This window comes from Salvia splendens, chromosome 11 (assembly GCF_004379255.2).
Source record: "Salvia splendens isolate huo1 chromosome 11, SspV2, whole genome shotgun sequence".
NCBI lineage: Eukaryota > Viridiplantae > Streptophyta > Magnoliopsida > Lamiales > Lamiaceae > Salvia > Salvia splendens.
In genome coordinates this window covers 15,286,536-15,299,455 of record NC_056042.1, presented here as the reverse complement: position 1 = coordinate 15,299,455, position 12,920 = coordinate 15,286,536, and the positions used below count along the sequence as shown (strand labels likewise).

Here is a 12,920-nt window from a genome sequence, read left to right as displayed (position 1 = left end):
ATAAAACTTTGTATCGAGCTCCTCTTGTGGATGTTATCAAACGAGACTCACCTCGCGCACGATTTAATATAATAGCAATCCTAGCACCGCTAGATATTATTCGCCACTACCCAAGATACCAGGATCGTTGGGTTATGAAAAACCTGCACCTATTGGTAAGTCAAAGTAGTAGATAATCTATATCGTATGCTCAATGCTAACGTACATTGATTAAGAAATTAATTATCAAGACCTCGTCTTTCAGTAGATAGCATAAAGACTCGTCTTGTCGTTTTAGATCCAATTCAGTGCTATACCACACCAACGTCATCTTATTTCAATAAGGATTAGAAATAATCGGACTGACATTGCAACCTTTCACGATAGGTAGTCTAGGCCTATCTAGGTTGTGAAATTCTTATATTTCTTTGTTCAGAACCGTGTTACCTTAAAATGGACGACGCCCACAACCGGTCTACTAAAACAAAGACTTAGACTTTGTTACGTTGGCGGGCCTAACGATCGCGGCTTTTTTTTCTCTTGGATTCAAGTTGTATGGAAGAGATAACTGAACCGAATGGATCAGTCAGCAAATGTCGTTGCCACTTGATCAACTTGATCTCGCTATGGCACGCCACCAATGTAATTTATAAACTCCAATTTTGCACTACTTTAACAGTAAAGCGGCAAGTTCGGGGTCGACCCCACAGAGAAGCTAGTGTATCAAGTGTGTGAGTAGTGAACAGGGGGTTAGCTGCTGCCACGCTTTAACTTGAGAGTTTTTAACTACTGATTTTTATTCTAGACAGAATTTAAGTTACTAACTTGATCAAGGAAATTTTAACTACTGGGTCAAGTGAATTTCAGACTGGAATGAAAATTAACTACGTGAAACAGTAAACACCATGATGAAAACGAAAACAGCTTTGATTAAAACTAAAACTCAGAATAGTACAGCGTGAAATTTAAACTAAGCTAACACTTTAGAAATACGAAAGCAAGTAAAACCGGGGAGATCCTCGGCGGGAAACTTAAGAATACGCCGACAGATATTAAGTATTCTGCAGCGCTCCTTCGATCGCCCTTTCTAACTAAGTGTTACTTTATCTAAGCTATCTAGAGAACTGAACTAGACTAGAGAGCTAAACTAAGCTAAACTAAAGACGGAAAGTAAAGAATCAAATCTCTTTGTGTGATGGCGCATCCTCTATTTATAGGCTCGGCACGACTTCCAGCTAGATAACGATCTTGGCAGGGAATATTCGCTCATGCTGAAAGTGAGCGACTCATTGATTGCTACGTGCTCTCCTTCTAGAATGACGATGTTTTTCTGTAACTGATTCGTGACTCAGCTCAGTCCTTGCGTCTCATATATCAGCACGTGTCCCCTTCTAGAACATTATCTTTGATAACAGAATGCTGCGCACCATCCAGCTCATAGCCTCATGTGTTCTTCTTCTGGAAGCCTGTGGTCCCTTCCTTTCCTGCTTGGTTACTCCCCTTGATCAACTCTCCCGATTTCTGGCCTCTTTTCACGTATTGTACTTGCTTGATCAGTTTGGCTTTGTTGCCTTGGTCAAGCGGCATTCCTGCACATTTAACACTTGCTTTGCGCGATAAACCGATCAAGTAGCGTATATTTTACCCCCAAACCGATGCATGAAATGAGTCTTATCAAACTGCTCACACTTAAAACATACTTGTCCCCAAGTATAAAGAAAAAGAAAAGAAAAAGATAAGGCAAATTTCAGGCATGGTTTACTCATTTCAAGAAAATAAAAAAAATGAAAAAGAAAACAAGACTCGAAATAAAAACTCATATTCACATAGATGCATTAGATCAAATAAATTTCCAACAATCATACTTGAGGTCGAGGTCAATCCATTTGCCAGCAGCTTATGTTTCTTCCTTTTTGCTTTTACTTGATCAAGGTGTCAGTTCGTCAAGATTGCTCAATTTAAAAACCATTGTTGGATTCACTCAGTCATTCATTTCTCACCAGAGATGTTAGGACTGTTCACTCGGTATTGCCACAAATTTAATACCTCGAATCGGATTGCACAAGATAGTTCCTTAAGGTCTTTGTTTCAGGTGTAATGGGTCTTAGGGGTAGTGGTGTATCAAGGTAGGGTCCAAGGGGTTCTATGTTTAAAAATGTAAACTGTAAAAAAAGAAAAACACATGAGTCAAGAGACCAAAGATTTGAACTATTTATTTCGCCACTAGATATCCTACTTGGTCAAGTGGCGACTTTTAGCCTTAAACTTTTGGCTTATTTTTTCTAACTTCCGACTTATCGGGTCAGGTAACAACTTTTCCTGTCCTCTTTTTCTCAAACTTTTATCGATAACAACATTTTTTTTTACTTGGTTTTTGACTTGATCAACCTAATTGACTAACTCGCTCAACCCGGCTACCCTTTTATTTTTACTTTCTATCGTACTACCCCTTACTTTGAAATGACTCATCTCTCTGACCTCTTTTCCTCACGTATTTATAAAAAGTATATGGATGTGGGTCTCGGTTATCAAAGAATCGGTAAAAGTGTATGGGCTCAACTTAGCTAACTAGGGGGTGCCTTTCTTGACGAGGCGGGTTCGTGGAGCGAAAGAAGAAAATGCTCAAATTGCTTAAGTCCTAATGCCTTTAGTCCTTATTACTTGTGCAATTTTCATCTAGAAATAAAAAATTCAGCCTCTCGCAAAATTTTTCCCTTTGTAACAATAGTAGAAAGTGTTCTACTTTGGCTTATAACGCACATATAGAGAGGCTTCACAGTAAGTTTTTAAAAAAAATTGAACATTTCCATCAATCATACTTGCGTCGTTCAAACTGATCAAGTTTTTGCAATCAAGTTTCTACATGTAAGCATACTGATTCCTTTCTCTAACTCTTCCCAAAGTAATCAAATCTTCCACTTATCTGATTTCATGCATATTGTCTATTTATTACTAACTGATATTTTGTGTTTTCAAAATTTCTGACATGTTTGACTTTTATTTTCTGGAACTAACCCTCCCCCCTCCCAATGCATATGAACTCGTCCTCGAGGGACGGAATGCAGTGGAAAAAAGGGTTAGGCAACGGCACAACAGAAACCAAGGAAAACTTCTCACACTTAGACCAGACACTGGGCTAAGTGTGAGGCAGTGCCAACAATCAAACATGCCTATCAAAATAGAAAAACAACAAACAAAACACATAGGCAAAATATAGCAAATCGAGCATGCATAACTTCTCACACTTAGACCCAAAAGAGGTCTAAGTGTGAGGTGGAGCAAAAAATCAGTTATACATACCAAAAACAAATAAAAATAAAATTGTTTTTAAACTTGAAATGAGTAGAGATTGGGGGGGGTTGTACTTAAAGCTTCCTTGGAGGTTGACCGGGAGATGCTGAGGGTGGCTAGAAGGATGATGGGCGCCGAGACGGAGGAGAGCTCGTAGAGGGAGGTGGCGGTTGGCTGGCAAGGGTCTGTTGGCGGATCGCCTCCAGAATCCTAGATTGAGCAACCAGCTAGGCATGAGAGTTTACCACCAGCTACGTAAGCATTTGCTCTATGAGGAGCCTCCATTCATTGTTAGTCCGTGCAGCCTCCTCTGGCTCTGTCATGGGGATCATCTCCAGCCTTCGTCTCTGCTGCCTCTCAGGGCTTGCCGGACGATCGACTGTCCTCCTCTCTTCCTCGCGCCTGGTCTCCTGCTGCTCCATCTGCTTCTCCTACATAGCCTTCACGTAGAAGCGAAGCTTCCCGCCGGGTACCCGTTCAAGTACCTGTATTCTTACAAAGAAGTCCAAGTTAAATAATTCGGCCTTAGGGCAACGGCTGGGATGCCCTACTTCCCTGTGGAGCACCAGGGTCCAATTCCGCCTTAAGTAGGCTCCAAGCAGGTGGCAGATGTTGAGGTGGCGGGCAGGGCGAGTGGCAATATGATTCATCTAGTAGGCCAGCCAGTAGGCAAGGTGCACCCTCCTATGCTCCTTCATGCTCCACATAAAGTAGAGCTCGACCAGAGTAATGATCGCCAGTGTATTGGCTTGGCCAAGGAGATTGGAGGCAAGGTAGACCTGGGCAAGGCGGAGGGCCGGATCAGCAATATGAGTTCCTCTGGACTCAGAGGCTTTAAAGTCGGGGGCACGTCCGTTGCACACGGCCTGCCAGACGGCCTACTGATCAAACTCTGGCCTCCTCTGAGGAAGGCCAATGTCGCGCCCGAACCATTCTCCACTAGCGACCTGGGACTCTGTATAGAGTCCCATCCTCACAGAAAACTTGTTCAGGCTCATCGTCTGCTCACGCCCAAACACCCGGAAGGAGACGCTCCTGGCATCCAAGTTTGTGCTTCCGATAAACCGGAAGGTCGTGAAAAATTCTTTGGCCAGGTCCTTGGGTACAAAGGTATCCTCGATCTCCAACAGCCATTCAAAACCAATCCCAGTAATATACTGGGTAAATCTCTCCTCAACCCGGATAGTTTCCAGGGCTGGCTGGTGTAGTTTCTTACCGGCCTTCAGCCTCTTCGTGGGCGTCACCCTCTGGTGGACCTCCTCAACCCATTTGGGGTTTTCAAATTCCAGCATCCGCTGGAGGAGGTCCATGGTTAACACCACAGTTTGTCTGGAATAGTCGATGGTTGGGGGAACGGCAGGTCGTCCTTGTTGTCTGCGGAATGTCCAGGCCCATCAGAGCTCTCTCCCCTCTGTATCACTACCCTCTTCTCCTTCTTGTGGAGGGGCAGGTTGGTTTGCATCAGAAATCTCAATGCCCCGGGTTGCGGGGCGCATCCTCTTTGGAGGAGAAAGAAGAGTCTCATTCCCTTTTCTCTTCCTTTCAGCCTTCTGACGGTTGTCCTCAACTGCCTCGGCCTCTCCGGCCTCTTGGTTTATCGCCCCAACGGCTCCTTGATTTTCTGGCTCCTCCGGCTCATCCAACAGCCTCCGCACTGCACGGGGCCTCTCCACCTGCTCCTCCTCCGCCCTTTCCATGCTGGCCACCCCGGCCTCCACCTCCTTTATCAGCGTGTTGATCTCCATTCTGCGCGTCCGGCGGCGCAGCTGCTCCTCCTCTGCCTGAGGAATGAAGGTCCATTCTGCCCCCCTTTTTTGTAATATTTCGCTGGGGGGGGTAGAAGGTCCTCCGTAGAATCGTCATCAATGGGCACAACCTCGATCGGTTGTGTCGGTCCTAGGAGAGTAGGGGATTTGGAGCTTCCGCCACTTGGTGGCGTCGAAGCGTTGGGAGCAGTCATGCCTTCTGCATGTGGCGGCAGCACGGACAGTGCTTCTTCGGTCGGGACGGCGGCGGGCTGCGCCCCTCCCTCTTCTTCAGACTCGTCCCCGCTATACTGTACAAGGGGGGCGACGGCAGTAGGTTCAGGGGTGCGAAGGGGGGCTTGTGTTTGGGAGGCAGATGGAGGGTTTTGAGGAGGGTTTTGAGGAGGGTTTTGAGGAGGATTTTGGGGTGTGGAAGTTATGGCTCGGTCCCTTGGCAGGGAAATCCCCAGTCGGGCTTTAAGGGTGGCGTAAACGGTCGGAATATCCGTATCGGAGGGCATGTTGGGGTTTGGTGCCCCTTGCACAGCGGAAGTCATGCATTCACAAATATTTGAGAAGAATGCTGCAGGAGAGTCCCTCGCCTATAAGGCAACTATCGCCTTTACCTGCATCGCCAGTTACCTTAAAGAACCTTTCCAACCAGACGCATCAGAAGCCAGTCAAACCAAATCTGCAAGGACAGAAAGGACAATTGATGGAAGAACTAAGGCTGGGTCAAGAGATGGTCAAGTGGAAAACAGCAGGCTCGATAGAGATTGACCCAGATCCGTGCATGCATTCCGCCATATTAAAAAAAGGAGTGACACCCCACCTTGATCCACAACGCAGATTCAACCCCACTTTGAGAAAGGAAGAGCTCATAGTGGAGCAGAAAGAGCTACTCTTCCAGTGTCAACTCAAACTAATGCCCAGGAAGCGGAATTCAAAATGGGCAGACCCTCGTACCATCATGACAATGCACACACAGGAGGCAAACATACTCTCGGGTGACCCCCCCAATTCGTTCTCTTTCGTGGTCAAGAGTCATCGGGTTGAGCCTTACAGGGACAAGATCGAGGCGGGCACAGTGGAAGAAATTCCACTGATCCTGCCTAATCTTATACAGTTTAAAGGATTGACCGGGTACTCATGGGTAGTCTGCGATCAAAGCGACAAATTCTTGATCTATTAAACTGATCAAGTGACATCCTAGGGGAACTTGGTCAAATCCTTTGTAGTTAGTGTAAATAGTTCTTCTTTGTTAGTTTTTAATTCTTAGAAATTAAAAGTCGGAAGTAAGGATAGAAGCTGATCAAGTGGAACTATTTGAGTTTTCATGTAGAATTAATTGTCCACTTGATCAGTACAATTCGAATTTAATTGGTGGCACAGTACTTTCGTTGATCATGGCAGGTGATGAAAGGACGTGCGCAGTGACTGAAAGGGTGTCAGGAATTGCCAACTGCCGCATTGGACAGAATATCCTGGAGAGAGGAAGGAAACGTATCAAAGAAGCTAAGCCATGCCGAAAACATTTCTCTTTTAGTTGTCAGCCAACTTGAGTGAACACGGGATTTTTCTGAAAATCCTTCCCGGTCATCTAAAACTTTTATTTCTTTCTGAAAGTAGACTGCAGTCATAAAACTTCTCATGAAATACCATATCTTATCTGTGTGAACCGGGAATGTGGCCACATTCCACGACGGTCACTGGACCGGCCAACGCTAGCACTAGCACACAGTCCCTATGTGTACACTACTCCGAGTAGGGTTTGCGGCCCTACTAGGACCCGAATTCTATTTAACTAGTTTGGCATAGCCAACAGATAGGCAATCATAAATAAAACATGGCATGACAACTCATCTCAAAATATTCATGTTTTTCACATAAAGTCACGTTTTGAAAGAAAAGCCCACCTTGTTTGCTTAACACTTTCAAACGGGCGCTTCCTGACTTGAGATTACTCGTCGTGCGACAACGTTCCTTTATAACAAATAATATACTTAAATTAGGGTTTAAATATCTACTTATCTTGCATGTATGCATGCCTAAGCGTGTGCTTATTATTTTACTTCCTTCTTTCTAAATTTAGAACTCTTAAATTCTTAATTAAATCAGCGATTTAATTTATTCGGAAACTTGCCGAATTGCTCGGGTACAATAAATTCTGGATTATTTTCTTTATGTATCTTGAAATACTTACTTGGACTAATAATAGTCCGCTTTAATTATCTATTGAATGCTATTTCGACATGACTTAATAAATTTCTTTTCTTCCGTGGCTTAGGGAAATTTCTCTTCTTAAAATCCCGGATGTATGTAGCGGTAGCCCATAAATTTAATTTTCCTTTTATAAACAAGGCCCGGATTCACTGTTATGGCCCAATTCTTTATATCTCATTTTCTTTATATGTCTGACCCACTAATTAAATCCAGGCCCAAGAGTGATTAAAAATCATGGCCCAGATTTTATTCTCTTTTTTTTTGAAGAGAGGCCCAAATAAAATGGGCAAGGCCTAAATCTCTAATACCATCCACCCCCCATCGTGCGACAACGTTCCTTTATAACAAATAATATACTTAAATTAGGGTTTAAGTATCTACTTATCTTGCATGTATGCATGCCTAAGCGTGTGCTTATTATTTTACTTCCTTCTTTCTAAATTTAGAACTCTTAAATCCTTAATTAAATCAGCGATTTAATTTATTCGGAAACTTGCCGAATTGCTCGGGTACAATAAATTCTGGATTATTTTCTTTATGTATCTTGAAATACTTACTTGGACTAATAATAGTCCGCTTTAATTATCTATTGAATGCTATTTCGACACGACTTAATAAATTTCTTTTCTTCCGTGGCTTAGGGAAATTTCTCTTCTTAAAATCCCGGATGTATGTAGCAGTAGCCCATAAATTTAATTTTCCTTTTATAAACAAGGCCCGGATTCACTGTTATGGCCCAATTCTTTATATCTCCTTTCTTTATATTCTGACCCACTAATTAAATCCAGGCCCAAGAGTGATTAAAAATCATGGCCCAGATTTTATTCTCTTTTTTTTTTGAAGAGAGGCCCAAATAAAATGGGCAAGGCCTAAATCTCTAATACCATCCACCCCCCATCGGCAACTCCTTCATCACAATAACATTTTCCCCAAATTGGGAAGGAAAATAGCTCCAAATCCAATCGAGAACTCCCCCTCTCTCTCATTTCTCTCCTTTCCTCCGGCGGGGTGTTTCGCCGCGACGAATCTCAGCCTTGCTCTCGCCGCTGGTTGCAACGGAAGGTCCGAATCGGACAGGGTTCGGCGCCTCCCTCCTTCGGTCACCGCCATCGGTCTTCGATCGGTGCTGGGTCCGCGTTGCGGAGAAAAATCTCCCTTCGTCCCCGAGTTCTCTCTCCCTCGAGGATTTCCCAGACGGAGGTGCAGCTGTCCCACCTCAGAGGACCTCCGCCGACCACCCTCCGCATTCGACGTCTCGGCCCTCATCTGTACGGTGTCGCCCTCGTCGGCCAGAGCTAAGTCCCCTCCTTGTGTCTCTTGTTTTTTTAAAGTTCTATGCTTTTAAATTATTGATCTGATTCAACACCGTTTGAGGCGTGTTAAGAATAGGGCATCTGATCTTTGGGGTTTCCATTTGCTTCATCATGTTAGTATCGTCTATAGGTTATTTTGGTGTGTGATTTCGGTATATAGGGTGGCATCTGCTCCTATATTGAAGCATGTACTCTCTTACGTTTATGGTTCTTTCTTCTGATTTCGCCAATATGCTAATCTACTGTCTTATCATGTGTTCTAGTGAGGCTGAGGTGTGTGAGATGAAAGTTTTTCTATCTTCTTTCAAATTCTCATGTCATCATAAATCGTGTTCATGCTCTGTTTCTAATATGCTCGAAATGATACTACTAGACTTAAAATTTGAGCTGATGGGTGTTACCTTTCCTTGCACCTCTACTGAACTTGCTATGCTGCTCCCCTCCTCGTCCTTAATCTCCCTCACTCCTCGACTTGCTGCTCAGTTTGGTGAGTATATTGTTATGTGATGGAGGGTGAAACCGAGGCATGAGGTATTTATAGGGGTTGTAACTGAAAGCTGCAAGTTTGTTACTAAATGCCAGAGGAAGGGGGGGGGGTCCTCGGCTGCCCTTTGAATCTCTGATTCTTCTTGCAAAGGTGCACGCTCGTACTCGGCACTAAACTGGATCTCAATCTCATTTGTTGCCTTGTTGCAGAGTACTTTGATGCATTTATGAAATCCTTTCTTTTGGTGGCTGGTGCACTAAAATGGTTAGGATTTGGCTGCTGATATTCCTGGCAATGGCTGGTGGATAAAGGGGGTACGAGCTGAGGCAGGGCTGTTGGGTTGGGGTGGAGTGTACCTGCCATTGAGCAGTGTACTGGCTGACTCTCCCTCTTTAAACCAAGCCCTTCTCTTCTCCTTGAAAAGGTAATGCTATTCATTCCCTTTTAATATAGGGTGCTAGTTTGTCTTTTGTTCCATGCATCTAAAATCCCATTTTGGGTGTTTGGCAGGGAGCAAGGGGGGCTCATTTTCCTCGTGTTAAAGAGGCCCATAGCTAGTAGTTCCTTGTTGTTAAATAATAGAGTTTCTATTTGTAGTTATATGTTGTAATATGTACTAAAAGTCTACTTATAGTTAGCTTATTTCCTTTATTTTCATCGTCAATATTTGTAATGCACGATTTAAATTGAAAATTCTAAATATCGTGTTTTGTTTACTCAAGAATATAAACGAATGCTCTTTCATTTTCTTTCTTTAAATTCTAGTCTTTATTTCATAAATTCCGAGAAATTAAATCGCGGCTATTACAGTATTGAACATGCCATGTGTGATCTGGGAGCTTCTATTAATGTGCTGCCTTTCTCAGTTTACAAAAGATTAACTGGAGTCAGATTAGTGGACACAAAGGTGGTCATCTAACTGGAAGACAGATCATGCATCAGCCCGGAAGGAGTTTTGGAAAATGTGATAGTGAGGGTGCACGACTTCCTTAATCCTGCAGACTTTCACCTAATCCGTATGAATGAGTCTAAGGTTGGAGAGTCGAGCAAAGTACTCTTGGGGAGGCCATTTCTACAAACGTCCAAAACTATAATTGATGTAAGTGATGGTACGATCTGCTTAGACTACCATGGGGTGAAGTTCACTTTCAACATCGATGAAGCTATGAGGAAACTGTTGGACATTGAGAATTTACATTCTTTAGATGTCATTAGCCCCTTAGTCCAAGAATTTCTTGAGACCAAACTTTTGTAGGAACAACTTGCAGCTTCTGAGTTGAGCGATGAAAAGGAGGCCTCCGGGTGGTGTGAAATGCTGATAACACAAGACTTGACCAATGAAGAAATTAATGAGGCGATAATGGGTTTCTGTCAAAAGCTAGGGACAACTGGTTCAAGTGGCTTCGCTCAACTCAGCAGCCTAGAGAAACTAAGCTGCCTGGAGAAACTACCTGACTTTGGAGAACTAGCTGCAAAGAACATGGAGAAGAACCCATTGCCTCAATAGGGGAGCCCATCAAAGAAAGAGTTGAAAACACTGCCCCCAGGATTGAAGTACGCTTATCTGGGAGAAGAGACATTGCCGGTGATCGTAAATAGCTGGTTGACTGAAGAGCAGGAGAAAGAATTGTTGGAAGTGTTGAAAAGGAATAAAAAAGTAATAAGATGGACCTTGTCAGACCTTGTGGGTATAAGTCCAGATCTCTGCATGCACCACATCTGTCTGGAGGAAAGTGCCAAAGCCCTGTTAGAGTTTGTATACTAAAATCACCTTTCGAGTGATTGAATACTGTAAAACTCTTTATTTATTTTCCAATGGATGAAACAGATTATTTTTGTCATAATGTTGTTATGTTTTAAATTTAATGGATGTTTATTGCATATTTAAATGTATTAGTAACTTAACCAAGTCTAAGTCTTTGTTTTAGTAGACCAGGTGTGGGCGTCGTCCACTTTAAGGTAACACGGTCAGTTCTGAACAAAGAAAAATAAGAATTTCACAACCCAGATAGGCCTAGACTACCTATCGTGAAAGGTTGCAATGTCAGCCCGCATATTTCTAAGCCTTACTGAAATAAGATTACATTGGTGTGGTAGAGCACTGAATTGGATCTAACACTGAGACAAGTCTTTATGCTATCTACGTTAGCATTGAGCATACGGCATTGATTATGCACTACTTTGACTTACCAAATGGTGCGGGTTTTTCGCAACCCAATAATACTGGTTTATTGGGTAGTACTGATTAATATCTAGCGGTGCTAGGATTGCTATTATATTGAATCGTGCGTGAGGTGAGTCTCGTTTGATAACGTCCTCAAGAGGAGCTCGAAACAAGACTTTATTATTCAGAACCTAGCTAGTTGGAGTTTGATTACTCTATGAATAATAAATAAACGTTTCTTGCTAAATCCACTCTTGGAATTAATAAGATGTTAATTAATTAAGTTCATAGCAGACACTAATTAATTAATTGACGTTTCTATCTTAAGTGCGAGAAATGAATGACAAATAATGGAAATCCGGATTACTTATAATTTCGGATTTGGATAGGCAGTGCAATATTATTTCTGTAGTGGCTGCTCGTGATATTTCGATATAAGCTTGTATTAAATTGTGGATTCAATTTAATTAGTAAAAGCTAATTGGGGGAGGCCATATCCAAAACCTTCCATAGATCCCTGACTGGGCACAATATGTGACTTAATATAAATAGGAGAATAAATGAGACAGGAAATACACTTATTTTCATTAATAATTTTCGTCCCCCTCTCCTTTACTAAGAGGGAAGAAATTTTTCTTTCTGCTCTCCTCCGTAAGATAGAATTTCTGTCTTGTTTATTTAAGTCCTAGTATTCTGGTGAGATCAGCCCACACTGATATTATCATACAGTCTGGGAACTAGTCAGAAGATCCGTGGTTTAGTACTCAAGATCTTTCAAGAGAGGGGTTTTGAACGTATGTTGTGTGCACGTGTCCCTCCTTTCAACAAGATTTATAGTTTCCCACTTTTGCAACAAATATTACTAAGTATAAGCGGAAAGAGGGGGTCGAACCATAGAAACTAGGGACCTACTTGAGATTGATTCTATGACACAGCGTTGGTGTTAGCCACCAAGCCTTAAGCACTTGAACATGGACCTAAACACTAGGGTGGGAAACTTGAACTTTAAAGCATGATAACAGAGATTGGGAGCTTAAGCTAAACTAATGGAGCAAGGAAGAGAGTTTTGAAACCTTCAAGAGAAAATAATGACATGGAGACAGAGACTTGACATTGAAAATTCCTGAACTAAGGGCAACTTGAAACAAACATTTGCTTGAAATCATTTCAGAAACAAGAGTAATGGATTTGCAGCTTAAGGGAGAAAATAAGCAAGATTCGGAAAACAATTTACTTCTAAACTAGAGCAAAACAAGAGAGCAAATCATATACAACAACTAGATCTCAACATCTAAGCCATCAATTGCGAAAAGCATCCAAGAAACATGAGTAAATAACATCATCAACATGAAAATAAACCAAAGCTTCATAAAACTGGAAATAAGTAGAGATCCAACGTCGGAGTCGTCAATTCCTCTGGCGAAACCATTAAATCTAACTAGAAAGCAAGGTGTGAAGGAGCTTCTAAGATGAAGGAGTCAATTCCACCGTTGAAACGGCCAACACACTGTAAATCTACACTAAAGTCTTGAAAACATGAAATAAAAAGTAAATCTGACGTCGGAGTTGTCAATTCCTCCGTCGAAACTACAGAGCTAAGCTAAGAAAGTAGTAACTATACTAAACTAAGCTAAGAGAAGGTGGCGTTAAGCGCCTATTAGAGCTTTCTACCTAAACTACGGTAGCGTTAAGCGCCGCCTCTTCATTGTCGAAAACTT

General features: G+C 42.5%; 1 protein-coding gene and 1 long non-coding RNA gene across 2 annotated transcripts; one reads left to right on the top strand and one right to left on the bottom strand.

Annotated features, from left to right (window-relative positions):
• Window positions 1-4,664: 4,664 nt before the first annotated feature.
• On the bottom strand, window positions 4,665-5,536 carry LOC121754496 (TALPID3 protein-like). Its single transcript, XM_042149843.1, has 2 exons — window positions 5,147-5,536; window positions 4,665-5,051 (listed from the first exon to the last, which is right to left on the bottom strand). Exons 1-2 carry the CDS (start codon window positions 5,534-5,536, stop codon window positions 4,665-4,667), a joined length of 777 nt encoding a protein of 258 aa, XP_042005777.1.
• A 2,583-nt stretch (window positions 5,537-8,119) lies between these two features.
• Window positions 8,120-9,754, top strand: LOC121755816. Its single transcript, XR_006040865.1, has 2 exons — window positions 8,120-9,462; window positions 9,549-9,754. It is a non-coding gene; the product is annotated as an uncharacterized LOC121755816 (long non-coding RNA).
• The last annotated feature ends 3,166 nt before the right edge of the window (window positions 9,755-12,920 follow it).

Bases quoted from the DNA above. Each gene is read 5' to 3' on its own strand.
- LOC121754496 (XM_042149843.1), bottom strand. From the start codon at position 5,536: ATGCCCTCCGATACGGATATTCCGACCGTTTACGCCACCCTTAAAGCC. The intron at 5,052-5,146 runs GTTGTGCCCATT...TTCATTCCTCAG, and splicing joins GACCGACACAACCGATCGAG to GCAGAGGAGGAGCAGCTGCG.